At 53.2% G+C, this 27,161-nt stretch overlaps 3 protein-coding genes and 1 pseudogene across 7 annotated transcripts; 1 reads left to right on the top strand and 3 right to left on the bottom strand.

Moving 5' to 3' along the window:
* Window positions 1-3,864: 3,864 nt before the first annotated feature.
* On the bottom strand, window positions 3,865-5,022 carry LOC116556160 (annotated as a pseudogene). Its single transcript, XR_004270870.1, has 2 exons — window positions 4,963-5,022; window positions 3,865-4,639 (listed from the first exon to the last, which is right to left on the bottom strand). The product of XR_004270870.1 is annotated as a 40S ribosomal protein S3 pseudogene (transcript).
* A 1,311-nt stretch (window positions 5,023-6,333) lies between these two features.
* Window positions 6,334-9,139, top strand: RNF26 (ring finger protein 26). The gene has a single exon (XM_032285204.1). The coding sequence runs from the start codon at window positions 6,937-6,939 to the stop codon at window positions 8,233-8,235; it is 1,299 nt and encodes a 432-aa protein (XP_032141095.1). The 5' UTR covers window positions 6,334-6,936; the 3' UTR covers window positions 8,236-9,139.
* A 1,683-nt stretch (window positions 9,140-10,822) lies between these two features.
* Window positions 10,823-13,003, bottom strand: C1QTNF5 (C1q and TNF related 5). Of its 3 annotated transcripts, none has more exons than XM_032285205.1 (3): window positions 12,610-13,003; window positions 12,056-12,312; window positions 10,823-11,717 (listed from the first exon to the last, which is right to left on the bottom strand). In XM_032285205.1, exons 1-3 carry the CDS (start codon window positions 12,897-12,899, stop codon window positions 11,200-11,202), a joined length of 1,065 nt encoding a protein of 354 aa, XP_032141096.1. In that variant the 5' UTR covers window positions 12,900-13,003; the 3' UTR covers window positions 10,823-11,199. The 3 variants fall into 3 exon arrangements, with proteins under 3 accessions (XP_032141096.1, XP_032141097.1, XP_032141098.1); XM_032285206.1 differs by having other exon boundaries at window positions 12,565-12,699; XM_032285207.1 differs by having other exon boundaries at window positions 12,606-12,667.
* A 152-nt stretch (window positions 13,004-13,155) lies between these two features.
* On the bottom strand, window positions 13,156-18,773 carry MFRP (membrane frizzled-related protein). Of its 2 annotated transcripts, none has more exons than XM_032285202.1 (13): window positions 18,330-18,773; window positions 18,142-18,244; window positions 17,924-18,037; window positions 17,657-17,806; window positions 17,303-17,516; window positions 16,757-16,887; window positions 16,504-16,629; window positions 16,188-16,264; window positions 15,674-15,822; window positions 14,747-14,877; window positions 14,472-14,642; window positions 13,736-13,863; window positions 13,156-13,652 (listed from the first exon to the last, which is right to left on the bottom strand). In XM_032285202.1, exons 1-13 carry the CDS (start codon window positions 18,381-18,383, stop codon window positions 13,428-13,430), a joined length of 1,773 nt encoding a protein of 590 aa, XP_032141093.1. In that variant the 5' UTR covers window positions 18,384-18,773; the 3' UTR covers window positions 13,156-13,427. The 2 variants fall into 2 exon arrangements, with proteins under 2 accessions (XP_032141093.1, XP_032141094.1); XM_032285203.1 differs by having other exon boundaries at window positions 14,472-14,603.
* Between the last annotated feature and the right edge of the window lie 8,388 nt (window positions 18,774-27,161).

Below are 27,161 nucleotides of genomic sequence, written 5' to 3'. Positions count from 1 at the left end.
TTCTTGACAGGGGCTCAACCCTGTTGCCCAGGCTGGAGTAAAGTGGTGCAAATACAGCTCACTGCAGCCTTGACTTCCCAGGCTCAGGTGACTCCCCCACCTCAGCCTCCCAAGTAGCTGGGACTACAGACACATGCTGCCACGCCTGGCTAATATTTTGTGTTTTTAGGAGAGATGGGGTTTTGCCATGTTTCCCAGGTTGGTCTTGCACTCCTGGGCTCAAGCCATCTGCCCGCCTTGGCCTCCCAAAGTGATAGAATTCCAGGTGTGAGCCATAGTGCCCAGTCCTTCTGGTTTCTTGTCTAAATTAAATCGACTTGTTTTTTTGTTTTGTTTTTTTCAGACGGAGTCTTGCTCTGTCGCCAGGCTGGAGTGTAGTGGTGCGATCTCGGCTCACCACAACCTTTGCCTCCCGGGTTCAAGAGATTCTCCTGCCTCAACCTCCTGAATAGCTGGGATTACAGGTGTGCACCACCACGCTCAGCTAATTTTTGTATTTTTAGTAGAGACGGGGTTTCACCATGTTGGTCAGGCTGGTCTCAAACTCCTGACCTTGTGATCTGCCCACCTCAGCCTCCCAAAGTGCTGGGATTACAGGCATGAGCCACCATGGCCAGTAAATCGACTTGTTTTAATAGCATTTAGTCAACATTCCCACCATGTATCCAAGAGTAGTTGTAAGGTCAAATGTGATATGAAATATCTTTCCAAGATATTTCATCTTTGGGCACATCCAGAATATGGTATATAATCTTTTAGTTTTTCCAAAAAATGCCGTTGTTATCAGCACAATTAGGCTGCATCTTCTTCTTCTTCTTTTTTTTTTTTTGAGATGCAGTTTTGCTCTTGTTGGGCAGTGGCCCGATCTCAGCTCACTACAACCTCCGCCTCCCGGGTTCAAATGATTCTCCTGCCTTAGCCTCCCAAGTAGCTGGGATTACAGGCATGTGCTACCACACCCAGCTAATTTCATATTTTTAGTAGAGATGGAGTTTCTCCATGTTGGTCAGGCTGATCTTGAACACCCTACCTCAGGTAATGTGCTTGCCTCAGCCTCCCAAAGTGCTAGGGTTACAGGCGTGAGCCACCTCGCCCGGCCTAGGCTGCATCTTCTAATAACAAGTTCAGCTATGTGTCATGCAGGGGACATGTCACCAAAAAAATGCTGCTTGCGTTTTGGCCAAAATTCTGGCTTGTTCATCTTTATTATCTTTACTAAGCATGTCATTGCTGTTAGCATAGACTTGTCCTCAACAATCTTTTAAATCAATGATTCCAATTGTAAGTAGGTTTTTTCCTTAGTGCAAAACTAGGGAAAACTAGTTTTTCCTTAAGTTAAAACTAGAATAAAGCTAGTTAAATACACGTGCCTGTTTTCTCTAGATTTACATATGCAAATTTAAAGAGAAATAGGAATTAATATTCAAAAGTGTTCCCCAGCCACATTGCACATACTGCATTAATTTCTTTTTCTTTCTCTCTTCTTTCTTGCTTTCTTTCTTTCTTCATTCTCTCTCTCTCTCTTCCTTTTTTTTTTTCAGGCTCTCACTCTGTTGCCCAGGCTGGAGTGCAGTGGCAAAATCATAGCTCATTGTAATCTCAAACTGTGTTCAAGCAATTCTCTTACCTCAACCTTCCAAGTAGCTGGGACTACAGGCGCAGGTCACAATGCCAATGCCTGGCTATTTTTTTTTATTGTAGAGATGAGGTCTTGTTATGTTGCCTAGGCTGGTCTTGAACTCCTGGGCTCAAGCAATCCTCTCATCTGGGCCTAAAGTGTTGGGATTATAGGTGTGAGCCACTGTATCCAGCTCCCGCATTAATTTCTTAGTACTTCTGGAATCACAAGTTAGAACAGAAAGAAAAGCAAGAAGAATTTCACCAGTTAATTTATCCCTTTTCTTACATAAGTGCTTCGACTGCTCATATCCTCCCTGAATGACCCACAGATCTTCATGGCCTTTGGATGCCATGTTTCCAGGATGTGGGTTATAAGACGTACAGAACAGATCCGGCGTGGTGGCTCAGGCCTGTAATCCCAGCGCTTTGGGAGGCTGAGGCGGGCAGATCACTTGAGGCCAACGTGGCAAAACCCCGTTTCTACAAAAATACAAAAGTTAGTGGGGTGTGGTGGTGCATGCCTGTAATCCCAGCTACTGGGGAGGCTGAGGCACAAGAAACACTTGAGCCTGGGAGGTGGGGGTTGCAGTAAGCTGAGACTGCGCCACTGCATTCCAGTCTGGGTGACGGGGTGAGACTCTATCTCAAAAAAAAAAAAAAAAAAAATGCAGAACAGCTGAAGTGCTTCTTTGGGTCGGAACCATGTTGTTTGCAGAGCTGATGTCTGGGGCTATAGGCTTTTCCATACCAGTAATCAGCACTGGATCCAGATTGATAGAGGACCCCAGGTGTTCCTTTACGGAGACATTTTTTGGCTGTGTTTGTGATACTTGGGGTCCTCTGAAGCTTGGGGTGGCACTGGCAGGGAACAGGGTAGAGGGTACAAGGATGAAAGCAAACCTTCTGTGACTGTACCTTTTTATAAAGTTTTGACTTTGGGAAGCTGTAAATGATTTGCATAATTAAAAAATAAACAAACAAAAAACAACAATAACCTAAAACCATGGCAATAATATAGATTTTACTGAATGTTTGATGAGGAGATGATGGGGAGGGCCATAATACACACAAAGCACAAAACAAAACCCCTGAATTAGACATTCTTTTCTGTTTTTTTTCCAATCTCTTAATCCTCAACCCTTCATAGCCTCTAAAAATCCCTTCTATTGTCCCAGCTGGAATCTTTCGCTGAGCAAAACAAAAACCGTGAGGTCAGCACAACAGCAGAAACAACTGCCGCCAGCGGCTTTACACTACATCTTCCATTAGAAAATACTGCAAGGATAGGGCTTCTAGGTGTTCAGCTCTCTCAATATCTGGCTTATTTTCTTCTCAATTCCCGGGACTAACATTGTTAAACAATTTGAACTTCCTCCCCAAAGCCAGCTGGAGTCTTTGTCACTGCCCACAGCAGGATTACCAGCTGGGTTTCCTGGGAGTCGAGGCTTGTGGCTCATTAAATATAGCTTTGGATTAGTGAGTCTCAGATCACTCAAAGGGGAGGTCTTGGTCCTAAACGAATGGAAATACTCTCTTAGAGGAGCCTGCCAACTCTGAGAAGACCTTTACATCCTTCTTGGTGTGAAAAACTGACCAGTTAATGGCACACAGTGCAGGCACAGCACGTTTGTCAAGTTTTGATTTTGGACACATTGAATGGGAAGCACCAGTGCCATACCCAGGAACTGTCCGGTCCAGGAAGCAGTTGGAGGCTGAACTTTGCAGGAGAGGTTCAGGCTGAAAACACAAATTTAAAAATCATTGTGTATACAGGAGAGGAGGCTATGATGGAAACAGAAAGAATATAGGAAAGAGTAATGCCTCTGAGCCCCAGCGAGGAGAAAGTGGCCAGTGGTGTCAAGTGCTGCAGGAAGATTGATTAATAACAACATAGTGTTCACTGGGCAGGTATGATCCCTGCAGAGGAGATGGTACGGGTGATGGGATCAAGTATCTTGAAAGGGAGGGCGGCACATTCTCCAAGATTTGACACTGCGGGGAGGATGCAAGTGGGGAAATAAAAACGTCAGCAACACATCACAACACAGCAAGCCATAACCTGGGCAGGGCCTGAGAGCAGCCAGGGAGAAAGCGCAGGAAGAAGCCAGAAGAGTTTTAGCTTCTGCACTCCTTCCTCTGCACTATAGTGTAGCCCCTACTGCCACCCCAAGGCCTCAGTAAAGGTTTGCTGCACACGGCAGCTTCTTCTTCTTCTTCTTTTTTTTTTTTTTGTCCTTGTACAAGATTTTATTAAAGGTCGTTACAGAGCAACATCCAGACTCCAGAATGCAGCTGCTGAGGAGACCCTGTTACGCTGTGAGGACTGGCTGGGGCACGGCAGGAGGCTCTGGCTTCCCACCCTTCTGTTCTGAGATGGGGTGGTAGGCAATATCTCATCTTTGGGTTCCACGATGCTCACATGGTCAGGCAGGGGCTTCTTAGGGCCAATTTTACCAGCTGGGTCCCAGGACAGCATGATCTTCACTTTGATGCCCAGCACACCCTGTTTGAGCAACACATGGTGCACGGCAGTGTCAATGTAGTCGTTAACAGGGTCTCCGCTGTGGATCATCAAGTCATCCACAAACTTCATGGATTTAGCCCTCTGTCCTCGGAGTTTCCCAGACACCACAACTTTGCAGCCTTTTGCCCCGCTCTCCATGATGAACCACAGCACACCATAGCAGGCCCTGCGCACAGCAAGCCCTCCCAGGAGTTTGTAATGCAGAGACTCTGCCTGAGCAATTGCGCACAGACCTCTAGTGGCCACCTTTTCAGCATAAAGCTCTGCACTGCCCTCTGGAAAGCCAAACCTCTTCTGAACTACAGCAGTCAGCTCCTGAATCCGCTGCCCCTTCTCACCAAGAACATTCTGTGTTCTGGTGGCTAAGATAATGATTTCTGTTCTGGTTGGTGTAACTTGCACCTCAACTCCAGAATAGCCATCTTCAGCCAGTTCCCGAGTAAGAAACTCATTCAGTTCAGCTTTGAAGATGCCCTCAGTGACAAACTTCCTCTTCTTCTTTCTTTCTTTTTTTATTTTTATTTTTATTTATTGCATTTTAGGTTTTGGGGTACATGTGAAGAACATGCAAGATTGTTAGATAGGTACACATGTGGCAGTGTGATTTGCTGCCTTCCTCCCCATCACCTATATCTGGCATTTCTCCCCTTGCTATCTCTCCCCACCCCCCGCTGTCTCTCCTCTATTTCCCCTCCAACAGACTCCAGTGTGTAGTGCTCCCCTCCCTGTGTCCATGTGTTCTCATTGTTCAACACCCGCCTATGAGTGAGAACATGCGGTGTTTGATTTTCTGCTCTTCTGTCAGTTTGCTGACAAACTTCCTCTTCTTAGAAATTTGCACGGCCATCTTGCCGCCGCACTCCGCTGAAAGGAAAAGACACTTCAGCTTCTTATCAGTGATGCTTTGGGAAATGAAGGACTCGGAGGTGGTGTTCAGAGCAGAGTGAAGGGGGACGAACACTTTCAGGAGCCCAGAGTAGAGATGGAGAATTCAGCCCAAGTAGGAAATTCAGCGAAGGTGACCAGCGGAACGATAAGTCTGCTAAGGAGTCTGCTAAGGAGTCTGCTAAGTATACTTGGAGTTAATAGACAACACCAGAATTCCCAATATATTTGAAATGTGGTGTGTGTGTGTATGTAGTGTGCACACATACACACTACACACACACATACACACATGTATATATTTTTTTCTTTTTCTTTTTTGAGACAGAGTTTCACTCTTGTTGCCCAGGCTAGAGTGCAATGGTGTGATCTCTGCTCACCACAACCTCTGCCTCCCGGGTTCAAGCGATTCTCCTGCCTCAGCCTCCTGAGTAGCTGGGATTACAGGCACACACCATCATGCCTGGCTAATTTTTGTATTTTTAGGGGAGACGGGGTTTCTCCATGTTGGTCAGGCTGGTCTCCAACTCCTGACTTCAGGTTATCTCCCGACCTCAGGTGATCCACTCGCCTAGGCCTCCCAAAGTGCTGGGTTCAAATATATTTTGACTGTTGTTTGAGTATTAAAGGATGGTCTTCTGAGGACCCTGGAGCTGCCCAGGCGTACACATCTAACTAGATTGTTCAATTAAACAATAAGGCCCAGGGTAGGAAGCTGAGCTGTTCCTAAATCTGTAGTTTCCTTTTCTCAATGACAATGGAGTAAGCATCCGAGATGTTGAAAAACCTGGTAAGGAAAGTTTGGAGTAGCAATTTGGGAATCCCCTGTAGTAATCTGCTTTCCCTTGTGAACCGCAGGCACTGTCTTAAACTTATTTTTTGTTTCCTCAATGCACTGTAGGAGCTTAATAAATGATAGAATAGATTAATAAATAAATGAGGACGAGGAGACGGGTCTGCGAAGGGGGTGCTAATCCAAAGCCCAGCCCAGAGGCAGTGACCTCCGACCCAAGTCCCTCAAAAAAGCTCGCATTCAGCGGCCAGGAGAAAGAACAGTTCCTAAACTGAGGAGAGTCCAAGGCGCTACTCTTTTAGAGGGCGGGGCTAGGAGGGCGTATTCCGACGCTACCCGTCAACAAACCAATCCCCGCCTCAAGGGGGAGGGGATTTAACCTGTCGCCTCTCCTTTCCTTAGGGAGGTAAATATGTTCGGGCGCTATTCAAACGGACCAATGAGTGCTCGACGTTGTTGCGGTTGGCCCTCATCGATTGGCTGGAGTTTGTCGTTCCTCCCTCCTCGTCTAGTCTCTGGCTCCACCCCTTTGCACACAAGATGGCGGCGCCCAGCGGAGTAGAGGCCGCGCTTGGGGTTTGCTGAAGCTGACTTCCTCTCCCACTCCCCTTTTGGGTGCAAAGTGCCGCTAGCAGGAGGACGGGGGCCGGGCGGGGACAGGGGCACCTGCGTAGCTGGACCGCGAGCCTGCGCCCAGCCAGCGTCGACCCCACCCGGCCCCGGCCCGACCCGAGCCGATCCCATTCCATCCGTTCCCGGTCTCCTCACGGTCTGACCCACTGCCCGGCGGTGGTTCGCCACACCAGGCATCCAAAGCTGAGGTCGCTCCTACAGCCTGGGCTCGCCTTCGCTTTAGAGATGTTTGGCCTTTTCCCTCCCAAACAGCTCGTCTTCAAAACCTGGACTCTTGGACTGGCGCCTGGCCCCCTTGCCGTCTACCAAGACTCCACTTCCCTCTTACTCACTTCTTCCTCGGATTCTTGGTACCCTCTGGGTCAGAGACTGCTAATTTTCCTTCCAAACTAATTCCAGACCCCCTAAAATATTCACAACCTTGACAACCCCCCAACCGAGAAGCCAGACTTTCTTTTGGACTAACCTCCATAGCCCTATCATGGAGGCAGTGTACCTGGTAGTGAATGGGGTGGGCCTGGTGCTGGACGTGCTGACCTTGGTGTTGGACCTCAACTTCCTGCTGGTGTCCTCCCTCCTGGCTTCCCTGGCCTGGCTCCTGGCCTTCATCTACAACCTGCCACACACGGTACTGACGAGTCTTCTGCACTTGGGCCGCGGAGTCCTGCTTTCATTGCTGGCCTTGATCGAAGCCTTGGTCCGGTTCACATGTGGGGGCTTGCAGGCCTTGTGTACCCTGCTCTATAGCTGCTGCTCTGGCCTGGAGAGCCTAAAGCTCCTTGGGCACCTGGCCTCTCACGGAGCACTGCGGAGCCGGGAGATACTGCACCGGGGCGTCCTCAATGTGGTTTCCAGTGGCCATGCTTTGCTGCGCCAGGCCTGTGACATCTGTGCCATTGCAATGAGCCTGGTGGCTTATGTGATCAACAGCCTGGTCAACATCTGCCTCATCGGCACTCAGAACCTCTTTTCCCTGGTGCTGGCCCTGTGGGATGCAGTAACAGGGCCTCTGTGGAGGATGACAGACATCGTGGCTGCCTTCCTAGCCCACATTTCGAGCAGTGCTGTGGCCATGGCCATCCTCCTTTGGACCCCCTGCCAGCTAGCCCTGGAGCTTCTGGCCTCAGCTGCCCGCCTCCTAGCCAGCTTCGTGCTTGTCAACCTCACTGGCCTGGTGTTGCTAGCTTGTGTGTTGGCAGTGACAATGACTGTGTTGCACCCGGACTTCACCCTGAGGCTGGCTACCCAGGCACTCGGCCAGCTCCATGCCCGGCCATCCTACCACCGTCTTCGAGAGGATGTCATGCGGCTCTCTCGCCTAGCACTGGGCTCGGAGGCCTGGCGCCGAGTTTGGAGCCGCAGCCTGCAGCTGGCGAGCTGGCCAAACCGGGGAGGGGCACCTGGAGCTCCCCAGGGTGACCCTATGAGGGTGTTCTCAGTTAGGACCCGGAGACAGGATGCTATTCCTGAAGCGGGGCGCAGATCAGAGGCAGAAGAGGAGGTCAGGACCATCAGAATGACACCTGCCAGGGGCCGAGAGAGTCTCAACGAGGAGGAGCCTCCAGGTGGGCAAGACCCATGGAAGTTGCTGAAGGAGCAAGAGGAGCGGAAGAAGTGTGTCATCTGCCAGGACCAGAGCAAGACGGTGTTGCTCCTGCCCTGCCGGCATCTGTGCCTGTGCCAGGCCTGCACTGAAATCCTGATGCGCCACCCCGTCTACCACCGCAACTGCCCGCTCTGCCGCCGTGGCATCCTGCAGACCCTCAATGTCTACCTCTGAAGACTCCTTCCCTGCCTGCCCATCCCTCCACGCTCCACGTTCCACGCAGGCACTCACGCTAGGACAGCATTAACACCTCATCTCTGGGTCCTGGTCTGAATCCTCTCCTACCCCTGTGGCTGTCCTGCCAAGCCTCCAAGCCATATATCCAGGACATTGAGATGGAAGACTATGATCTGGGTGGGGGCAGGGTAACATAGCTTCTCCTTACCCAGTGGGTCCCTTCGATGCTGAGGGTGGTGAGTATGTCACTATGCAAGGGCCCTGAGACTGTTTGCTGTGGGCTTCTCCAGCCTGTCCTGGGCCCACCCAGATGCCTCTGGGGTTACCCCTGTCTGCTTCTGGTTTTTCTGTTGGGGATTTGTAGGTCCTTTTCTTGCCTCCTTCACACTTCCTCTCCAGCTTTTGCAGCCACAAAACATCAGTGTCATTTGGGTGTTTTAACAACTCAGGGGCCTTGGGATGATCTTGAACCTTTGTGTTCAGCCAGAGCCCCTATGCCCTGATAGGCTTTGAGGATAGTATCTCTCAGGTGCCCTCAGAGCCACCTCTGGCTGTCATCATCTGATCAGGCTCCCTCGCAACCTGATCCAAAAGCTGGACTCAGGAGTTTACCCCTGGGGTCGGGGGGTGCATCTGCACCTGGCTTTGGGTCCACATGCCCTCTGGTACCCCAGCTCACTGGGAGTCTCAAGAGGGATAACCAGATTTCTCATTCCCTTTCACGCCCACATTACACAGAAAAATGGCATTCCTCTCTGTCTCTCCCTGGCGTCGGAGATGGCAGACTGTGCACATTTCACTAGGGTCCAAACACAGAAGGGGCCAGGGCCCAGGGGCTTGCAGCTTCCTGGGGGATCTGTGGCCCAGTTTCCAATGAATAAAGTTCTCTTGACAGCTCTGATAGTCTCTGTGCATCCCTGCAAGGGAGCAGTTGGTCAAGGTAACAGACTCTGCATCAGGGTCCTTCAGGCCTGCCAGTCAGAAGTGTGGTCTGTGGGGGTACCTGGGCTTTAGAGGAGGGACAGGCCGTGAGCCAAGATAGTATGGGAAGACTGTGTCATAGGGAGAGTGCGTGCCAGGCATGGCTCTGTGAGCTCTCATCCCTTCTGATTTGTCCCTTGCACACGTGGCTTTCGAAAAGCCTTCTGTGTTTTTTCCATTTTTGCCAAATTAAGCCCGTGTAGAGAAGAATGTGAACTATCTCAACCCTTGAGTCAACCTTCCCAGCTTTTCCTCTGGGCCAGTCTTCCTGGGAGGGAGCATGGGGTTCTTGCTGCCTGGAGTCCAGGCTACCCTCGGATCTTGAGGAGCTGGTGCTTCTCTCTGTGTGTCTTGGCATGGGGTCTGGTGCAGGGCTGGGCTGGAGTGTGGTTGCGGTACCTCCTGGTGGAGGCTGCCTGAGGCCTGTCTCTAGCTCACAGTTGGGGCTCAGCCCCCATTGGCCTTGTCTGCCCTCACATGATCAGGGGAAGAACAGGGGCACTCCCCCATAATTGTTTGTTCTGTCTGGGAGCACAGTGCCTGGGACTGCCTTCAGGAAGGGGATGCCGGTAGCTCATGAAGAAACTCTGAGGATTGCTTATAGCCAAAAGAAGCAAAAAAAAAAAAAAAGAAAGAAAGAAACAAACTCTGAGGCAAGGCCCCCCCTCCTTGGTTTGAGTCTGTGCAGATGGGGCTGGCCAGTCCTGGTTTGTTAGTCACTGGGTTGGGGGTGGGCCCTGGGCAGGGAGCCTTGAGGGGCTTTGTGGTTAGCCTCAGACACAGTGGCTCGGCCCACCCAGGCTATTCCCAGTGCAGTCGGGGAGGACTCCTCATCTCCCCCTCGGAACTGGGAGGCCCGGGGAGGGCTTGGCACATGCTCTTTCCTTCCCTCAATCTGGGACAGGGAGCTGAGCAAGGGGAGGCCTGGCTCCTTCCAGTCTCTGTTTAATGTGGGGATAAACATTTTATGGTAGAAGATAAACTTCCTGAGTTGGGAGTAAAGGACCCCCCTTTTCCTCCACCCACATCTGGAATTCCTTTGGCTGACCTCAATACCCCTCCTCCCCCTCACCACCCATAGTCAGGAGCCCAAGGTACCCAGGATCCCTGTGACATTCTGGGGTCTGGGCACCCCCTTGTGGTCATCTCAGAAACTACTTATCTCTAGATGCCAGGAGCGCCACTCACTCCGTTTACAGAGCAATAGCTTTCCCGGTCATCTGGGGACCAGGCAAGCAGCCAGAGCAGCCATGGGTGAAAGGTCCTCGGCTCTTTTTTGTTGGATCAGGGCAGGGGTATGTGTGGTGCAGGCAGCCCTTATGTAGTTCGCTTGGCATCTTTGAATTAGAAAAAGGTGCCCCTTTTTCAGGGTGGCTGGAGCCCCACCCCCAAGAAGGTATCTCGCTGTCAGACACTCCTGTTCACAACCTAGGTGGTGGTTCTGAGGAGCAGCCTCTCATTCCCCTGGGCCGGCTTCCTGTATATCTGCCCCATATCTCTATTTCATCCAAGAATACTCCCTTCTGCCTGAGCACCCCCCCACCCATGATCCCAGAAACAGGGAACCCCCACCACTAAAGAAGAAAGGCTCGAGCTGGTAGGAGGTTCTTAGATTTATTGAGTGATCTCCGAGAAAAGGGCCGGCCCCAGGAGCAGGAGGGAGGGGGAGGATCCAGAGAAGCAGAGGACCAGGAAGAAAGCACCCCAGCGTGGGCTCCTGGGCCAGAGCAACTGGGGGACCTACACTTGCCAGCACAGCACACTCCTCTGGTCTTGGACAGAAATCCAGCCACTGCCCCATGCTGCCAGACCTCATCCCAGCCACTGTCCCTGTTCCTTGCCAGCAGCAGGACAGAGAGGCCCCTACCCCACCTCCCTAGTCATTCACAATATTCCAGGGGGGCCAGCCCTCCTGGATGACCTGGTTGTCAGCGTCATGCCCTCCTCCTAAGAGTGAGTCAGCTTACTTTGCAGTGGGCACTAAGCGAAGACCGGGGAGCTGTGCCAGTCAGAGTACACCAGAAATCCGGAGAAGGTGCTGTCTGTCTTGATGCTGGCATAGATGCCAATGTAGTCACCCACGCCCACCTGCACCCACACTTGGTCCTCGGGCTCCAGCCTCACCATGGCGCCCCCTGAGAGCGAGGCTGGCTTGGGCCACCCCCCGAAAAACTGGAAGAAAGAGGCGATAGATTGGCCATTCTTCATCAGGTCAAACTGCAGGCTGGCCCGGTAGACGGTGGCATGGACGGCGAAGTAGTAGACCCCAGGCACCTGGCAGGTGAACTTGCCGGTGACGGCGTCGTAATGGCCCTGCTCGTTCACCAGCACGCGGTCGAAGGGCAGGGGCGCGTCAGACGGCGGAGGCACCCGGCTCTCCGAGCGCTTGGCGCTGAAGGCGGAGCGCGGAGGCACCGAGCACTCCCCGGCAGGCCCGGTGGGCCCCGCGGGTCCCGCCTCTCCTCGCGGCCCGGGCTCCCCTCGCGGCCCCGGCAGTCCTACGGTGTAAGGGGGGCGGCAGGGTGAGCGCAGTGGCCGGGTCAGCCCGCAGTGGGGTGCCGACTCTAAGGTCACCGTCCCCCTCCCCGTCCCGACCTGACCTTCACCCAGCGCCTCCTCCCGCACGGGTTTCTCCCCCACCCCTTCCTGCAGGTGGAGGGCAGAACTCGGGGGCTGGCCGAGGGGGCCTCTGCCGCCTGGGCCTCCCCTCCCCCGCGCAGGGCTACAAAGCGCAGGGAGTGGCGCCCCCTGGCGGGAGCCCCGGACACCGGGAGCGGGAGTCGCAGCCTCGCCTGCTCGGACGTCGCCACCGAGAGTCGCGGCGGTGCCTTCTTACCCGGCCTCCCGCCCTCGCCTTTCTCGCCCGGGGCCCCGGGTGCGCCGTCGCGGCCGTCGCGGCCATCGCGGCCGGGCAAGCCCTGGCTGCCATGGTGGCCCGGCGTGCCTGGAAGGCCGGGGTGCCCCGGGCACAGGCTGGGGATCTTGTTGTCATCCAGCGGGGGCGAGCCGGCCGCCAGGCCCAGGAGCAGCAGGACGAGGAGCGGCCTCATGGCGCTGGTACCGGGAGCCCGGGCGCCGGGGTCCTCTGGCAGTCTGTGGGTCAGGCAGAACTGGAGTCGGGACCCAGAATCCTGGGACCTGCCTGGCTCCCCACCCGGCGCGGCCCAGTTGGTCCCCACCCCACTGTCGTGCCCCTGAGGCTGAGTGCCCGCGGGCCCGAGCACCGGGTGAGCCAGGCGGGCGAGAGCGGGTAGGAGCGGCCAGCTTTCCCTCCCACCGCTGGCCTGCGCCAGCTTTTCCCACTGTCTCCTCCCCAGCCCCTTTCCTCTCCTCCGCCAGACTCACCCCCCTCCCGGCTCCCCAAAGGCCTCCTTCGGGGGCGCTACCTACTCCGGACCCTCCAGTTGGCGGTGCCCCCGCCCCCGCGCTTCTTCCCCGCCAGGCGCCCCCATCCCCGAGGTCACCCCGGTCCTGGTTCGCTCCCTGCCGGCTCCGCTCTCCTCCTCCCAGACTCCAAGAGGAAACCAGTTGTTCAGGGGCCAGGAGCTCCCGGACCGGGAAATAGCTGGGAAATAACTCGTGGTGTCGCCCGGCGGCTGGCCAAAGTTTGGGGGGAGAAAGGAGGGGGAGAGAGACTTGAGCCGGGCACAGAGAGGCAGAACCTCGAGAGACAGACACATAGGGCATCTCTGGTTCCCAGGGGCCAGAGGAGAGGCTGGACAGTGGCAGACACCAAAGATCAGACCACCTTCCAGAGAGAAATAAGCAGAGAGATGAGGGTGGAGAGTTCTGGAGGCAGACGGCCAGTTGGATTCCCAGGGCCTAGGACAGGGCCTGCCACATGAGTAGATGCTTGGTACATTTTATTGGTCAGAAGGCAGGCAATAGAGACGCTGAAAAAGCAGACGGAAAGGGGGAGAGGCAGAGATGGGAAGTCAGGGTCAGAGGCCTGGATAGGAAGCAGTCTCGATTGTCCAGTGGCCCAGTGTGGGGCCAGTCAGCAGCCTGGGGACAGGAAGGGGACAGGAAGGAGCAGGGAGGGTGGGAGGTCCCATGACCCCCAGCCGAGGACTCCTCTGCCCCCTCCCTGGGAGCCCCAGAGAAGATGGGTAGAGACCCTGCTGGTGCCCCTTCCTTTGTTCCCCTGCCTGCCAACCCTGACTGGCAAAGGAGGATGGGCAGGAAGAGGGCAGGGGCCAGCTTCAGGGTCACGGCTGGGCACAAGCTTCCAGACCAGCTGCCTCTGGCAGCCTGTTGCAGTTGAAGGGCCAGGGGGTGCCCAGTAGTGCTAGGCCAGACTGGCACTGGTGCTCTGCTTCCTGGCAGACAGAGCGGCAAGGGGGCAGAACACTGCCTAGTGGGGTGCAGCGGGGCACAAGCAGCCCACACAGGAGCCTCCGGAAATTCTGGTAGCAGGGCAGGCTTGTCAGGCTCTGTGGAGGGAGAGTGGCCTTCAGGCACCTGCTCCCAGGTTCCGTCCCCTCCCGGCCCGCCCTCTTTCTCTCTGCCCATAGACCTTGTAACCGCTGAGGACCTCCATCACCTCCTTCTGGGTGGCCATGCCCACCCAGATGTTAGGGAAGGCCGTGGTGTTGTAGCTCAGACCGAGGCACATCTCCACCTGGACAGGCTCACAGGCCAGCTCTGTAGGGGTGGAGGAGGGCCACTGTGGGAACTGCTCACTGGCTGTGTGGCCTGTGGCAAGTCACCGAATCACTTGGTCCTGTGTGTATGTGGCTCCGATGGAGGATAATGAGGAGAGAGGGTGTACACACTGAGGATCCCTGCCATCCCTGAGATCCTGCTCCAGCATCACTCTCCTACCTGGGTCATCACACAGGGACCTCTTTGATGTCAGGGAACATGTGGCACCCACATTTACAGGGACCACTTGGGCATTGGGAAGAAAGTCCCCTGCTCTGTGTAAGAGCATGCCTTCATCTTTGGGGTGGGCTGTGGAAAGGGGCTCTGGGTGACAGAAGGGACTGGTTCTTGAAGCCCCAACCACTGATTCCCAGATTCCCATTTCCCTTGGGATGACACTCAGGGCCGTTGCCACCACCAGCCACCAGTGGCTTCCAGGACTCTGAGAAGTGGCCCCAGAGTCAGGATGGTGAGGCCAGCTGGCCCTACCCCCTCAGGGAGGATGGGGTGGGACGCCACACAGTACGAAGCAGGGTTCTGTGAGGTGGGCACCCAGCCTGCTCGCCCCTGCAGGCCCTGCTCAGGGTCCCCAGAGGTAGGTTTCTCACCTGGGGGTGGGAACAAAGGGCTGCTGCAGTTGTCATTGCTGCCATCGGCGCAGTCTCTCCACATGTCACACATCCACCGCACACCCTTACACATTCCAGCCTGGCAGGAGAGCTCACTGGGTCCACAGCGGTCTGCAGGCACAAGGAGCATGGCAGTGCCCGGGGGCACACCTACACCCAAGTGCCCACAGAGTGTCTTGACCAGGGTCCAGAGCCCTTCTCTGTCCCCCTGCGGTGCCTCTACTCCCCACACCCACTTGCCCAGGGGCACCTACTCTCCGTGGTATTGAAGGCCAGGTAGGTGGCTGAGAAGCCTCCACTGCTGATGCCATGATCTGTCCTAAAGAGCACAGCCAGCTCATGGTGCGAAGACACAAGGAGGGAGGGTGGCTCTGCTCCACAGAACCTGCCCAAAGCAGATAGCAGTTCTGGGCACCAGCCCTGGCTGACTGAGGGGGCACTGCAGCCTCCCACAGGTCTGGCTCTGAGCTGGGAGCCCTGGACAGTGCCAAAGGTGACGAGAGACACCGGGTTAGGGTCTGGTGAGGAAGACACACATATTGAGCAGGCAAAGCATGAAACAAACTGCTTGAACTTGAACCACTTCGAGATGGGGGAAAAAATCAATGAAGGGGCCTGGCATTGTGGCTCAAGCCTGTAATCCCAGCATTTTGGGAGGCCAAGGTGGGAGGATCACTTGAGCCCAGGAGTTCGAAACCAGCCTGGGTGATATAGTGAGACCCTGTCTTTACAAAAAAAATTAAAAAAAATAAATTATCTGAGAATGGTGGCATGTGCCTGTGGTCCCAGCTACTTAGGAGGCTGAGGTGGAAGGCGCACTTGAACCTGGGAGCTGAGGCTGCAGTGAGCCATGGTGGCGATACTGCACTCCCGCCTGGGCGACAGAGTAAGACCCTGCCTCAAAAAAAGAAGAAAAAGAAAAATCAACGAGGGTTTGTAGGGGAGGTGGAAATGGCCCCTTCTGGTGGGGAGGAAGTGGGGCAGGGAGATTTGGGAACAGAGAGGGTGTGGGGTGAAGGTTTTGAGGTGAGAGCTGTTTTTAGGGTGATGGTGAAGAGACCTGGGGCCTGGAGTAGCCAAAGGAAATGCAGCTGGGGAATGTGCTGGGCTGATGTGGAGGGAGCCGGGGGTGGCAGACAGTAAGGATGGAGTTATCCGTGGCTCTTCCCCGGCTCCCCTACCTGCCCAGGAGGCTGAAGGCCCCTGAGCTGCTGATCTCATACACCTCCACGTAGTCAAACTTGCACTCATCCTGGGCCTCCAGGCTGAAGTTGTGGAACTGTAGCTCTATGCCGTGTCCGGCAGGCACCGAGATATGCCAGGTGCAGAGCTGGGGGAGGGCACAGGTGGAGCGATTCATGGCCCCTTCTCCTGTCTCATCCTGGGCACCCAGGCTGAGCTCCAGAAGAGGCTTCTTCCCCACTGCAGGCTTGAGGGGGTGTGGTGGCGCTTTCATCATTGGTTGCTCTTAAGGGAGGAAGGTCCTTTAACTTACCTGGTTTCAGAGATGAGTTAACCCAGCATGGGAACATCTGGGTACACAGTAGGCACTCAATAATATTCCCCTGTCTCCTGTCTGCTTGATCTCTGACCTTCCCAAGTACAAGGTAATGTCTACCATGCTGTTTCCATCACACTAACTCGGGGTCTCAGGCGCATGTGCCCCTCCCCCTCTGCATGGAGCACTGTGCTTACCTGCCGGTGAGGGTACTGCTGCAGGTAGCTAGGAGTGGAGAAAGTGCCCTGGAGCCCAGTCAGATTCCCCCCACACCCTGTAGAGAGGCGGAAGGGCTCATGAGTTTGCTAGATCTGTGCCTCCATCCAGTAGCGCTAGCAGTGATCACAGAGCCAGTTTTGGCCAAGCCCTCGGGAAACAAGTTCTGGGCCAAAGAATGACCAAGCAGGAAATGCTGGTGGAGGCCCTGGTTTGAGGCTGACCCAGAGCTGGAGGCCCCAGCTTGAACCCAGATCAGATGCCTGAAGAGAGGACCCCCCCATGCCTGCCCCGTACCCAAGAACTTGGCACTGCAATTGGTTTCATCACTGCTGTCGGCGCAATTGGCAAAACCATCACACACTGAGTCAGGCAGCAGGCAGATGAGCTGGTCACAGTGGAACTCATCATGGGCACAGCTCCCTGGGTGTGGGCATCAGGAGTCAGGGATGCCCAGAGTCTCCTCCCCTTTGGCAGGGCTCGGAGTGGGTGGAGGGGAAGAAAGTGGACACTCAACAGGCAGCTGGGGCCATGGTGGGAACACACTCACCATGCCCCGGGGCCACAGCCTGGTACCAGGCATGGAAACCAAATCCTTCCACACTGCTGTCAGAGATGAAGGCCACCTGGAGGTGGCTGGCATTGGTGTTGAGCGTGGGGGGAGGCACCCTCCCACAAACCCTGCAAGAAGCCAGGTTGGGGGTGATGGGGGCTCTGAGAGCAGGGCCAGCCAGAGAGGAGCTCATCTCAGCCCTGCAGTCCTATTTTCTCAATCCCCAAACTGGTGACCATGTAGTCAAAAAGGCTCCTCTGATGTCCCAGGGAGCTCTGACCTTCCTAGCACCTGCACATTTATCCTTGTAGTATTTACTCATGGGAAGAGAGGCAGGAGCTCCATGTTACAGGTTAGGAAACAGATCAGAGAGAGGAAGTGATCTTCCTCATGGCAAACAGCAAGGTGGTGGCAGAGCTGGGCCCAGAGGTCCAGTCTCTCAGTTTCTTCCTGGGTCAGCCCTTCCCACTGTCACTCCCCAATTCAGCCCTTTAGATAGTGGTTCAGGACAGTGTGGGCGGTCCTGGGGACAGAGAGACATACCTGAGGAGGGGGCTTTCACGCTCAGGGGAGATTTCCAAGCGATCAAAACGGCAAGAGGCCACACTTTCTATGCTGAGGGCTTCGATCTTGAGCTGGATTGCATGATCTGTGGCTACCTGGATATGCCACACGCAGTGGGCGTTGGGGGGGTAAGGGTCTGGGTAGTTAGGGCTGCTGAAGAAGCCCCTTGGGCCAGAGAGGAGGCCTCCACAGGCTGCAGAGATGGAGGTTAGAGTTCAGAGGTCAAAAGGAGAGAGGTCCTTTATTCTCCAAGGTGCCTCTTCCTCACCCTCCCCTCACTCCCACCCCATCATCTTGGGCTCTTCTCCCAGAAGATCTGCCCTGAATACTCACTGGACTGTGGGGAGGGGCTCACGCCTGCCTCCTGCTGTCCTTTAGGGGTCCCAGCTGCCTGGGAGTTCGTGATGGTGGGGATGGTGGTGGTAAGGCCTCCGGCAGGCAGTGTGCTATGGGAGGTCCCGGATTGGGGTGCAGCCTGCAGCTCTAAAGGTGGGAAGATGGACGGCGGCATTCAGAGGAGCAGGATCCTGGGAAGCTGGGAGAGCAGCTCATGGGGTTGTATTCCAAAGCCCTCCTTTCAAGCAGACCCTGGGTACTTACGGGCCAGGATGATGGCCACCAGCAGCCCCAGCAGCAGGAGCAGCAAGCTAGCGAGCAGGAGCACGCAGAGCCAGGAGAAGCGGCAGTCTGGCTGCAGCCCTCGAGGGCGCCGACCTGCAGGTGGGATTTTGAGGGCCCCTTCTGTTAGGCATTCCTCATGCTGTCCTTCGCTCCTGGACCTCTCTGTCCTCCCCCATGTTACCCCCTGGGATGGTTACCGTGCCAGGGAGCTGGGACGCTGTATCTGGCATCCTCTGGGAAGGCTGGGGGAGGGCAGGGTGGTCCAGACTCAGGCTCGAAGGCAGGATTGCAGAACTCGATCTGAAAGGGAGAGACTTGAGGGCTGAGGGCAGCGGTGAGCACTGGGGTGCTGGGTCTTGGGAGCGCGATTCTATGTGGCCCTTACCTTGCTCGACTCTGTTGCCTCCACATAGAGGATGACATCTGAGTAGTCCTTCATGGCCCGAGGCTCTGCATGGCTTTCTAGAGTTCCTGTGATAGTCCAAGACCCCCAAGGGCCCACTCTCTGACCACAAACCCCCAATCAAAGGGGCAGCTTCTACTACCGGAGGGAAAAGGCTGCCAGGCTAGACCAGCTCTTGGGCTGTCTTTGGTAAAGTGGTTCAGCCTACGGGCTACTCTGTCTCTGTGTAGGGGAAGGGACAGCAGCCAGAAGAAATTCACAAAGGCATGAAATGGTCCCTTAATCCAACTCAGCTGAGGATGCTGAGGTCAAGTCCCTGACACAGGGTGGCAGCTCTTAAAGGCACAGGCGATGGCTGAGAACACCCAGTAGAGGAAACTGGGTGCTCTATGCAGGGATGTGACGAGGGGAGCTCTCCATCCCCATCACCCAAGGCACTGAGTGAGCACATGGGGTGGGGTGCTGGGAGGGGAGAGAAGTGGCAGGCAGAAGGGAGCCTCGGGCGGTTTGAGAAAGAGAGAAGCAGGGTGGAGAGGGTGGACAAACCAGCTGCCCACCTTTTCTCCCCACCAGGGTGACAAGGCATTGGCCAGGCTGGGTCTTTGGAAGCCCTGGTAGATCACCAGTGTGATCAGGACAAGGAGAGAACACGGTGTGAGCCAGGGGAGTGGCTGCTCATTCCTGCGACCCCTAAGCCCACAGCTGGGGAATGTGCTGGGCCGATGTGGAGGGAGCCGGGGGTGGCAGACAGTAAGGATGGAGTTATCCGTGGCTCTTCCCCGGCTCCCCTACCTGCCCAGGAGGCTGAAGGCCCCTGAGCTGCTGATCTCATACACATCCACGTAGTCAAACTTGCACTCATCCTGGGCCTCCAGGCTGAAGTTGTGGAACTGTAGCTCTATGCCGTGTCCGGCAGGCACCGAGATATGCCAGGTGCAGAGCTGGGGGAGGGCACAGGTGGAGCGATTCATGGCCCCTTCTCCTGTCTCATCCTGGGCACCCAGGCTGAGCTCCAGAAGAGGCTTCTTCCCCACTGCAGGCTTGAGGGGGTGTGGTGGCGCTTTCATCATTGGTGGCTCTTAAGGGAGGAAGGTCCTTTAACTTACCTGGTTTCAGAGATGAGTTTACCCAGCATGGGAACATCTGGGTACACAGCAGACACTGAAATAATATTCCCCTATCCCCTGTCTGCTTGATTTCTGATGTTCCCAAGTACAAGGTAGTGTCTACCATGCTGTTCCCATCACACTAACTCAGGCGCTCAGGTGTGTTAGTGTGTGCCCCTCCCCCTCTGCATGGAGCACTGTGCTTGCTTACCTGCTGGTGAGGGCACTGCTTACAGGAGAAAGGACAGGGAAGGGGGAGAAGGTGTCTAGGTCTTGCAGAGGGTTGGGGTGTGGAGTCTAACTGTCGGTGCTGTCACTGTCACACGGTAGGAAACCTACACCCTGAAAACAAGATTACTTCATGCCTCTTTCTCCATCGGCTAAGCCCTCTTGGAAAATCCCAGCCTAGCCTTGCTGTCCTCAGGGGAAAGGAAAGGGATTGGTAATCTGTTTTGCGTTAGCCATACTTAGGCTGAGGGTTTGGCGGGGAGGGGGGTGGGGAGATAGCCTCATATTTCTGGCTACTATTTGTAGAATGTCTGGGCAAGAGGTCTACATGCAGTTTCCCTTCTTTCATAACTATGAGGTAGCGTCACCGTTTTACAAATGCTGGTGCTGGGCTCTGAGAGGTTACGTCACTTTCCCAAGGTCACACAGCTGGTAAGATGCAGAGATGAGAGTTGAGCCTAGGACTGGATAGATCCGGGCTCACGTTTTTTAATGATGTCCTTCTTTCACCCCACACTGGGGCTGAGGCATGCTGGGGGAGCAGAGGGATGGGAGTGACACGAGCGCAGAGTGAGGAACCCCTTGGGAATGGAAGCAAAGGGGACAGATTCTGTGATCCCAAGGCTGCTTTCCTTGCAGTCAGGAAAGGAGAGGCCTCCACCCACAAGTTCTTCTCCATTCGTCCCTGGAGGGCCTTGGACTGCCTTTATCTAGGGGATCAAGCTGTTTCCTGGACCCCTGGAAGCCTATGGGTACTTGGTCTTTAGGGAAGAGACTTTCTGGGAGTTGTAGGGACGAGTGTTCTCGACGAGGACCAGACAGTCCCAGACCACAAAGTACTTCTCATTCTGCCTGGATCAAGACAGAGAAGGATCCCCTGCCACAGTGTTAACAGCCTTGCCACAGGGGCAGCTTCACGGACAGAGTGGCCCTGTGCTGAGCTTTGAGGAGGATGAGCTGGGAGAGCCACGCCCTGGGGCCTGCCCCTCTGAAGCCATTCGTTTGCTGTGATCATTGAGAGAGAGGCTGCTGTGCCAGGGTCTGGCCAGGCACTGGGCTGATGGAGCCAACTGGGACAAGATGCCCTTGTCTCAAGGAGCCCCTAGTCTATTGTGACAGTTCTCAAAGTGGGGCCCAAGGCCTTCTTTTAGAGTGACTGAGAGCTTAGAACTAGGCTCATCATAACCCTAAGACCTGATGTACCTTTTTCATACTCATTCATGTTTTCCAGACGCTCCGTGACGTGTGATATGACATTGGGTTGAATGCCGAAGGAGACGCGAGTCCAGCTGCCTTCTCTTAAGCCAGATGCTAAAGAGGTCTGCACAAATGTAAAACCACGCTGCCCTTCTTACTAATTTTTTTTTTCAGAAAATATAGGTTTTTTTTTTTTTTAAATTTACTTATAGTTTTAGTAGAGATTGGGGTCTCACTATGGTGTCAAAGATAGTCTCAAACTCCTGGACTCAAGTGACCCTCCTACCTCAACCTCCCAAAGTGCTGGCAGTATGCGGTTTTTAAAAAATTATGTTAGCATGTAAAGGGTTTATCATATTAAAATTTATTATTTAAAAATTAGTAAGAAAATAAATTTCTCTCAGTTTTAATATTAATTTGTTAAATATTAATAGATAGAACCCACACAAACCAAAGTTCTTTGGGATTCTCCATAATTTTTAAGACTATAAGTGGGTGGCCAGGCACAGTGGCTCATCCCTGTTATCCCAGCACTTTGGGAGGCCAAGATGAGCGGATCACCTGAGGTCAGGTGTTCAAGACCAGCCTGACCAACAAGGTGAAACCCAGTCTGCACTAAAAATACAAAAATTAGCTGGGCGTGGTGGTGGATGCCTGTAGTCCCAGCTACTCGGGAGGCTGAGACAGGAGAATTGCTTGAATCCAGGAAGGGGAGGTTGCAGTGAGCCGAGCTGAGATCCGGCCGCTGCCCTCTAGCCTGGGCAATACAGCTCACTGCAGCCTCTACCTCCTAGGCTCAAGCAATCCTCCTACCTAAGCCTCCTGAAAAGCTAGGACTACAGGTGTGCACCACCATGCTCCACTAATTTTGTAGAGAATGGGTCCCCCTATGTTGCCAGGTCTCGAACTCCTGGCTCAAGCAACTCCTGCCTTGCCTCCCAAACTGCTGAGATTATAGGCTTCCCTAGTCTTTAGAAGCCTGGGAGATAGCAGCTCAATCCCATTACTACCGCCAAGAGGCAGATGCCCCCAAATATCAGGAAATTGGAAAAGCTAATTCCTTGATTTTAGAATGCCTATTTAACGGGCATGCTGTTGAGTTTGGGCAATGTTATACTTATACATCTCAAGTATGCTGTTCAGGATAAAGAAGGTAGAAGCATCCAGAGAGATGAGAGGAATTAAACATTTGCTAAATAGGGACAATGTTGGTTAAAAAAAATTTTGCTGAGGATCACCCACCATGAGAGTCTTAATGGAGCTTTGATGGTATAGTCTTGGAAATGGGAGTTGAGCAGGAAAAATGGACGCTTGTTGAATTGTTGAGTACTTACTATGTGCCAGACACCTTTCCTTCCCTCCCTCCCTCCCTCCCTCCCTTCTTTTCTCTCTCCCTTCCCTCCTCCCTCCTTCCCTCCTCTCTCCCCTCCCCTCCCCTCCCCTCCTCTTTTCTTTCCTCTCCCCTTCATGTTTTTGTGACAGGGTCTTGTTCTGTTGCTTAGGCTAGAGTGCAGTGGTGTGACCACAGCTCACGGCAGCCTCGACCTCCTCGTTAATTGATCCTCCCACTTCAGCCTCCCAAGTGGCTGGGACTACAGGTGTTTGGCACTATGCCTGGCCAGCTTTTGTACTTTTTGTAAGACAGGGTTTCGCCATGTTACCCAGGCTGGTTTCAAACTCCTGAGCTAAAGTGATCTGCCTACCTTGGCCTTCCAAAGTGTTGGAATTACAGGCATGAGCCACCGTGCCTGGCCAGACAGTTTTTCTTAACTGGCACTCACAACTCTGAAGAGGTCATGTTATGCTCAGACTACAGATGAGAAAATGGAGGCTCGGAGAGATCGAGTAACTTGCTGGGGCTGTGAATGCTCGTCTCTCTCTGCTGCCTCCTGCCTCCTGCACAGAGGCTTGCTTCTGCTCATACAGCAATGAAGGATGCGCACCCTCAGGGGTGTCCAGCTCAGACAGACCTACTAGGGCCGCGGTAGGGGGCAGATCATGGTGGTTTTGCTCTTGGGTACGTGTGAATGTCACATTGCTGTTTGGCTCAGTTCCTTGCAGAAAGTCCTGCAAAATGCTGTCAGTTATTCAAACTAAAGGCAGAGTACTCAGAAAGAGAACTGAGGAGGGAGTCAAGATACTTGGGTTCCATCCTGCCTCTGCTTCTGACATGCTATGTGGCCTTGAGCAAGCCTTCTCTAGGGCTCAGTATCCTCACTGCCAAAATGAGATCATGGACAAGGTGACCTCTATGATCTAACTCTAAAGCTTTATAGAGGCTGGGCACGGAGGCTCATGCCTGTAATCCCAGCACTTTGGGTGGCCAAGGTGGGTGGATCACCAGAGGTCAGGAGTTTGAGACCAGCTTGGCCAATATGGTGAAATCCCATCTCTACTAAAAACACAAAAAGTAGCAGGGCATGGTGGTGGGTGCCTGTAATCCCAGCTATTCGGGAGGCTGAGGCGCAAGAATCGCTTGAACTGGGGAGGTGGAGTTGCAGTGAGCTGAGATCAAGTCACTGTTATTCCCAGCCTGGGCGACAGAGTGAGACTGTCTCAAAAAAAAAAATAAAAAAAAATAAAGCTTTATAGAGAGAAATAAGCATTTTCTGAGCATTGGTAACTTAAAAACATTAATTCTATAAACAGGGAACCAGAGCTAAGTTTCCTGTCTTGGGACTTCAGCATGTATTTAGAGGAAAAGTGACTTAGAAAGATTAATACCACCGGAGTGGAGACCTTCAAGATCCTCAAGTCCAATCTCAGTAATTTGCAGACGAGGCATGGAGGCCCAGAAAGAGGGAGGTTCTTGTTCAAGGTCACACAAGGGTAGTTGCTGGGGAAGCCCCTCCCCTAGGGAGAGGCCTGCTGGATCCAGAGCAAACAATTCGGGAAGAAAGCCAAGTTGCTAGGGGCAAAGCTTGATGGACAAAAAAAGTGGGGACAGACCCACGTGTGTTTGTGGTCTCTGTAACACTAGGACCTGTTGTCTTGGGGATAAGAAAGCACCACAGATTAATTACTGAAGAGCTGGGAGCAAGGTGGCGGGCCTGAGTGGAGCCCCTGCCCTCCATGTCGCCTAGAGTCCATCTGTTCCCCGGTGGAAGACAACAAAAATTCCAGAGCTGCTTCTACCTCCAGCGAAGAACCAGTCAGAGTGCAGCCATTCACTTTACTACAAGCCTCATGTTTTTATTCTGAGGGGATCCTGTTTGTCTGTGGCTTGGGGGCAATCATCAGGGTAAGATTTCCAATGACACCCTGGGTCAGGCCACCCCCAGGGCAGGCCAGGGAAGTTTGAGCCCTTCGGGAAGAAATTCCAGGTTTTGAGTCACTGTTATTTTCAATTCCTCTTCTGCACTCTTGGAAAATGCTCAGAAAAATGCCCCCACAACTGTCCTCCTCCATGAGGTGGGTCTGACAGCAGCACACAGGCCTGAAGTGATAGCAGGTGCTTCTGTGTCTGGAAGGATGGAAGAGTCAGGCTTTTATTCTTCAGTGTCTGGAGCAGTGAAGGCAGTGAGGAAGAGTCCTGATGAAATACTTCAGGCTCACCTGGTGGAGGCTTCAGCTTTTCTAGTTCTAAGAGCAGAGCAGAAATGGAAAAGCTGAACAGTGCTAATGAAGAGGTGAGACCAAAGGAGACATGGGTCCTGAGTGCACCAAAGAAGGCAGACTTTTTTCTTTTTTGAGACGAAGTCTTGCTCTGTTGCTCATGCTGGAGTGCAACGGCACAATCTTAGCTCACTGCAACCTCCACCTCCTGGGTTCAATCGATTCTCCTGCCTCAGCCTCCTGAGTAGCTGGGATTACAGGCTCCTGCCACCACACCTGGCTAATTTTTATATTTTTAGTAGAGACAGGGTTTCACCGTGTTGGTCAGGCTGGTCTCGAACTCCTGACCTTGTGATCCGCCCACCTCAGCCTCCCAAAGTGCTGGTATTACAGGTGTGAGCTACAATGCCTGGCTGACATCACCTCTTTAAGGGGTTAAATCTGAAGTCTTGAGAAAAAGCACTTTAGGAAACAAAGTCTGTAACATAAAGGGAACTGTTTTAAGTATTGGGGGGAAAGTTGAGATGTTTGATTTATCAAAGACTAAGCCCTGGTCACTCCATATCCAGCTAATGAGACTCTGCTCTAAGAGCAAGTTTTGCTGTATTCAGCATCTGCTGGAGAGATGTATTTTAGCTCATCATAGGTCTGTAAAGACACCCAAGTGGTTTTTTTTTTTTTTTTTTTTTTGAGATGGAGTCTTGCTCTGTCGCCCACGCTGCAGTACAATGGCGCAATCTCAGTTCCCTGCAACTTCCACCTCCCGGGATCAAGCAATTCTCTGCCTCAGCCTCCTGAGTAGCTGGGATTATAGGTGCCCGCCACCAGGCCAGGCTTTCACCATCTTGGCCAGGCTGGTCTTGAACTCCTGACCTTGTGATCCACCCACCTTGGCCTTCCAAAGTGCTGGGATTACAGGTGTGAGTCACTGTGCCCAGCCGTGTGTGTGTGTGTGTGTGTGTGTGTGATTAGCTGGGCATGTTTTTTGAGACGGAGTTTCATTCTTGTTACCCAGGCTGGAGTGCAATGGCCGCGATCTCGGCTGACCGCAACCTCCGCCTCCTGGGTTCAGGCAATTCTCCTGCCTCAGCCTCCTGAGTAGCTGGGATTACAGGCACGCGCCACCATGCCCAGCTAATTTTTTGTATTTTTAGTAGAGACGGGGTTTCACCGTGTTGACCAGGATGGTCTCGATCTCTTGACCTCGTGATCCACCCGCCTCGGCCTCCCAAAGTGCTGGGATTACAGGCTTGAGCCACCGTGCCCGGCCCTGTGTGTGTTTTAATAGAGACAAAATCTCACTATGTCACCCAGGTTGGTCTCAAAGTCCTGGCCTTAAACTATCCTCTCACCTCAACCTCTTGAATTACTGGTGAGAGCCACCATGCCTGGTCCCAAGAGTTTCAACCGAGAATCAAGAGAGTATCACATACCAGCAGTTAAAAAGCAGATAGTTCATTAAAAAATGTGTATTAGAGACCGGGCATGGTGGCTCACACCTGTAATCCCAGCACTTTGGGAGGCCGAGGCAGGTGGATTATGAGGTCAAGAGATCGAGACCATCCTGGCCAACATGGTGAAACCCCATCTCTATTAAAAAAAAAATGTGTATTAGGTATGTGAAAACCATATCACATAGGAGAATGTCCTGATTCTTAGGAGATGTATGCTCAAGCATTTAGAAGTGGCAATATAACACCTGACCTATAAATGTTTCGGCAGAGAGAATACAGTTGACCTTTGAACAATGCAGGCTTGAACTGTGTGGGTCCACTTTCACATGGATGTTTTTCAACCAAACAAGGATAGAAAATACTGCTTTTGGCCAGGTGCAGTGGCTCAAGCCTGTAATCCCAGCACTTTGGGAGGTCGAGGCGGGTGGATCACGAGGTCAAGAGATCGAGACCATCCTGGTCAACATGGTGAAACCCCATCTCTACTAAAAAAAAAATACAAAAAATTAGCTGGGCATGGTGGTGTGTGCCTGTAATCCCAGCTACTCAGGAGGCTGAGGCAGGAGAATTGCCTGAACCCAGGAGGCAGAGGTTGCGGTGAGCTGAGATCACGCCATTGCACTCCAGCCTGGGTAACATGAGTGAAACTCCGTTTCAAAAAAAAAAAAAAAAGAAAATACTGCTTTTGTGAGATGTGAAATCCACGTACATAGAAGGTTGATTTTAATATACACAGGTTCTGCAGGGCTGACCTTGGGACTTGAATATGGTATGGTGCAGATTTTGGTATGCGTGTATCTTGGAACAAATCTCCCTGTGTATACTGGGGGATGGTTGTATATTTAAACGTGCATGTAGTCAACGATTGGTGAATCCAGATGAAGAATATAGTGTCCAAAATGTGTATTGTTTAAACAAAAATAGAATTGAAATTTTTTTTTTTTTTTTGGGACGGAGTTTTGCTCTTGTTACCCAGGCTGGAGTGCAATGGCGCGATCTCGGCTCACCGCAACCTCCGCCTCCTGGGTTCAGGCAATTCTCCTGCCTCAGCTTCCTGAGTAGCTGGGATTACAGGCACGCGCCACCATGCCCAGCTAATTTTTTTTTTTTTTTTGTATTTTTTTTTAGTAGAGACGGGGTTTCACCGTGTTGACCAGGATGGTCTCGATCTCTTGACCTCGTGATCCACCCGCCTCAGCCTCCCAAAGTGCTGGGATTACAGAATTGAAATTTTTAAACTAAAAAGTGGGCAACTTTTTCCAGAAACTTGGAAT

Source organism: Sapajus apella, unplaced genomic scaffold, assembly GCF_009761245.1.
Source record: "Sapajus apella isolate SASKATOON/1434 unplaced genomic scaffold, GSC_monkey_1.0 scaffold16, whole genome shotgun sequence".
Lineage (NCBI taxonomy): Eukaryota > Metazoa > Chordata > Mammalia > Primates > Cebidae > Sapajus > Sapajus apella.
Note: the sequence above shows the minus strand (reverse complement) of the source record. Positions and strands in the feature narration are given on the sequence as shown.